Here is a 3,814-nt window from a genome sequence, read left to right as displayed (position 1 = left end):
GTCTCAATCTTGATGATGCGATCGTCGAAGATTGACTCGTCTTCGATGTTTAGGATATCAATCATCTCACAAGTTGCGCCTCGCGAATCCTAAAGCTTGTAAAAATTTAACGTTTGACGCATTGAGTTTTTTTCCACTTCTTGATGCAGCCGGATGAGTGAGTATTATCACTTGATGTTTTCTTTGTAAAAGATGTTATCTCTCTGCGTATGCTTCCATTCGTTCAATACGAGCATCTCAAATATCACGCTCGGGTTATCACTGTCGTACGTGCAATCTGATCTCTTCTCCTCTGAAATCGAGCAATCGTCCGTTCTGGTCAACAATGCATATTGTTAGCTCGTAATGCTCCATACAATGACTGGCAAGTAAATGCATCGGCCTTTCTTTATCTTATATCCTGACGGCACGCTCGACAAAAATTCGTGTATCGTGTGCACACTTTTGTCGTTGCTGTACGCGCCCGCGGTCACATTGCACTCTACACGGATAATATTTACGTTCATTATGTTAATCGACACGTCCGATTCATGCCACCTTCGCGGTTGCAATACGCTTCGAGAAACCCAGCAGCGATCTAATGTTATTGGGGTTTTTAAAGTTTATTCTGTAAGCGCATTTAATCTTTGACACTTCATCGTGTTGTATTTGCGCGGAGCACTATCGGGTATTCCTCAATTTCGTCATCGCCGCGCGCGGTGTCACCAGCGTTACCATCGGGCATGTCGCGATCGTTTCCGTAAAATCTCACGTCTCAAAAATTCATTTATGGCCTGAAATTCGTACGACCCCTCGTAATCGTCGTTTTCTGTGTCGTCTTTGCCAAAATAAAATGTATTGTTCGAAGCGTTTATATTCGGTATTGTGTGATAAGTCTCCAAAATTGTTAAACCAAGCTCGTAGTCAACGTCGCTCAAATCTATGACTGGAAAATAATTTACCGCGAGAACGCTGCTCTTTCCGTTCAGCGTAAGCGTCAGCGACATGTTGGAAAAAGCGTTCAATGAATACTGAGACATTTTGTCGGACTTTATAAATTCACGCGCATCGACCGTTTGGAGAAACCACAGGCACAGTTGTCCGCAGACGCTCTGATCGTACGTCTGATAGGATGTCCGATTGTACTCTATCATAACATCGAAATATCGCATGAGTTCCTCCGGGCGGTCGAAGATTATCGAAACTGTCGAAGTACACGACGCGATCGTTTCTCTTTGCGTACGCTACGCAATGAGTACCGGGACCTATCGCATCATCTAGATTTATGATACCGTTCTCCTTTCGACATGCGCCGCTAATCGGTAATGCGTTACATATGAAAACACTTCTGAAGTACGATACGCGTATACGTCTCGCCAACTGTTCCAATTGTACATTGGTGATTACGCCCGTAGGTAATTTTATTGTCTTTTTGGCGTTTTTTTTCTTTTTTTCCTTTTTTCGCTGTGTTTACCTCGTCCGTGTTTATACGGAACGAGATATAATCCTTGTCCGCGTGTTTCCATCGTGCGATTGTGATGTTGCAATCCTCGAGCTGATGTCGCGTGGCTTTCCTGTCGTTTACCGTTTTCGTCACGCTGGCCGCTTCGCCGATCAAGGATCTAGCGCGCCCAAAATTGGCAGAATCGGTAACATGCTATCTCGTTTCGCCGTTGGAAATATTCGTTTCTTTTTTGCTGGCTTTTTTCTTCGCTTTCATACCTTTTTTTTGTTTAAAGAGGAGGAATCTTCGTAAGACCTCCAACGGATGACAGTTGGGGAGTGTGGGATTCGAATGGGTGGCACGTCGAACGAAAAGCCATCCAGCCTCGCCTACCCACTAAATCTCCTCTACAGCCTGAGAGATCATTCGGGAGAGAGCCCTGGAACGTTGACAGAACAACTCATCACGGACTCTCCCCCTGGTCTTGGCCAATTAGAAGCAACGAATAAATACGCATCATGAACCATACTAGACAAAAAGGAAAGGACATAACTTTTTAACGTAATGAAACAATGAACAAACTATGTTAATACCGATTTTTATATAGAAGTTAAATGTACATTCGAAAATATAAATTATAAATAAATGACAATAGTAACAATAGTAAATTATTCCATGCGATGAGTTCATATACTTGTCAAGACAAACACAAGTAGCTAACCTATGCCCTGTCGGTCCCTTTCCGCCTGCTCCTTAATGGATATGACCTCCCTCGCGAATTTATTTAGTGCGGACCACTCTTGTTGTCCGTGAGTGATAGCTTCCAATATTTTTCTCAAATCGGGAGGATCTATATCTCTCAGCTCGAAACCTAATGAATTAAATAATTCATACCTCTTCCAGAACCATGCTCTACATTCAAATAGAGTATGATCCGCATCATCGCGTTTCCCGCTCGTGCAATGTGAAATAAGAAGGGAAGGTGTGCGTCATAGCGGGGCCCGACCACGAACCAGTCGTGAAAATTCGTAATTATTTTGCGAAAAAATACTATCTCAGCCAGGAATCGAACCTGGATCTCCTGCTTACCGGGCAGGCATCTTATCCTTTTGACTACCGAGGCATGTGATGATATTTATCGCAAATAACGTGTTTAGAATAACACGTCAAAACAATACAATGACATACACACATATACATATATTACAATATACATATATATATATATGTATATTTTCTCGAATCCCCACAATCAGTACTTCAGAGCGATGTTGGTCTCTCACTTGATGGATGCAGGACTGCAGCGGCGACACCCTCCAACGCTATTAGCAAATATACAAATAATCCTCCTGGAGCGGTTGCATCAAGCATGGTTCGAGCCCCCGAATAACACAAAGGTGTCCACAAAGGGAGGAAGAAGCCCGATCCATCCGGGCCAAGAACTCGTTAAAACAGCCATGTCCACTCAAAAGCTGCGTCATATGAAATGTGAGCGAGCCATGCTTGCGACTCATCCAGCCATCAAGTATAGGAGCAAAGGCCTCTCTGATTCTAACCCCGGATTGTTTTGGGTCCGCTAAAAGAGCCCTCTAAGACTCCATTGCATCTACGTCTGCCCGCTTCCTAATTTTCTTCCTCGCTCTGCTAGAGATAACGTTCCCGGCTCTATTTTCCCTCTCTTTCCAATAAATACTCGATAGTCTATTGGTCCTAATTTGAAAGGGAAGAATTCCAGCTAATAAAGTAGCGCCGACATAGGAAATCGTTCTATAGCCGCAGATGACCCTGATTGCAAGAGTTCTCAACACATTTTTCACCTCCCCGACTATTACTGTCTTGTAGTCCAGCTTATCAGCCCATATGGCTCCATAATACAGGATAGACTGTATCACTGAGGCGTAAAGTCTTCTCCTATTTTGACCCGGTCCCCTTAGATTGGGCATCAGTCTATTTAAAGCGTCTAGCAAGTTTCTAGCACGCGGAATTACATAACGTAAATGTTCCCTAAATGACAGATGCGCGTCTAATATTAATCCTAAATACTTAATTCTAATGTTCACCTTAATGTCCGAATGCTCTTAATTTGCGGAAGGTGATCAGGTAATGGGAGCCTTTTTCTACAAAAAACTGAAATTTCGGTTTTTTCCACGGCCACCTCCAATCCGAGCTTTTCTATTCGATTCATGATTCGGTCAGTTGCCAACTCGGTTCTTCGCATCGCAACGCCAAAATCCCTAGCGACTGTGACCAAAAGCGTATCGTCCGCGTAACAAAACAGATGGCAATCTTCAGATGGCAATCTTCAGATTTACCCTCTTTCAAAATCCTATCATACGCCAGAATCCATAAGAGAGGACCCAGAACCGACCCCTGAGGTACTACCCTAGTAAC

The 3,814-nt window shown here is 43.5% G+C and overlaps 1 protein-coding gene across 1 annotated transcript; it reads right to left on the bottom strand.

Annotated features, from left to right (window-relative positions):
• Positions 1 to 335: 335 nt before the first annotated feature.
• LOC148937816 (uncharacterized) lies at positions 336 to 3,366 on the bottom strand. Its single transcript, XM_089071224.1, has 3 exons — positions 3,117 to 3,366; positions 2,145 to 2,294; positions 336 to 481 (listed from the first exon to the last, which is right to left on the bottom strand). Exons 1-3 carry the CDS (start codon positions 3,364 to 3,366, stop codon positions 336 to 338), a joined length of 546 nt encoding a protein of 181 aa, XP_088927350.1.
• Between the last annotated feature and the right edge of the window lie 448 nt (positions 3,367 to 3,814).

This window comes from Pogonomyrmex barbatus, unplaced genomic scaffold (genome assembly GCF_055798465.1).
Source record: "Pogonomyrmex barbatus isolate J1 unplaced genomic scaffold, ASM5579846v1 scaffold11, whole genome shotgun sequence".
Lineage (NCBI taxonomy): Eukaryota > Metazoa > Arthropoda > Insecta > Hymenoptera > Formicidae > Pogonomyrmex > Pogonomyrmex barbatus.
Note: the sequence above shows the minus strand (reverse complement) of the source record. Positions and strands in the feature narration are given on the sequence as shown.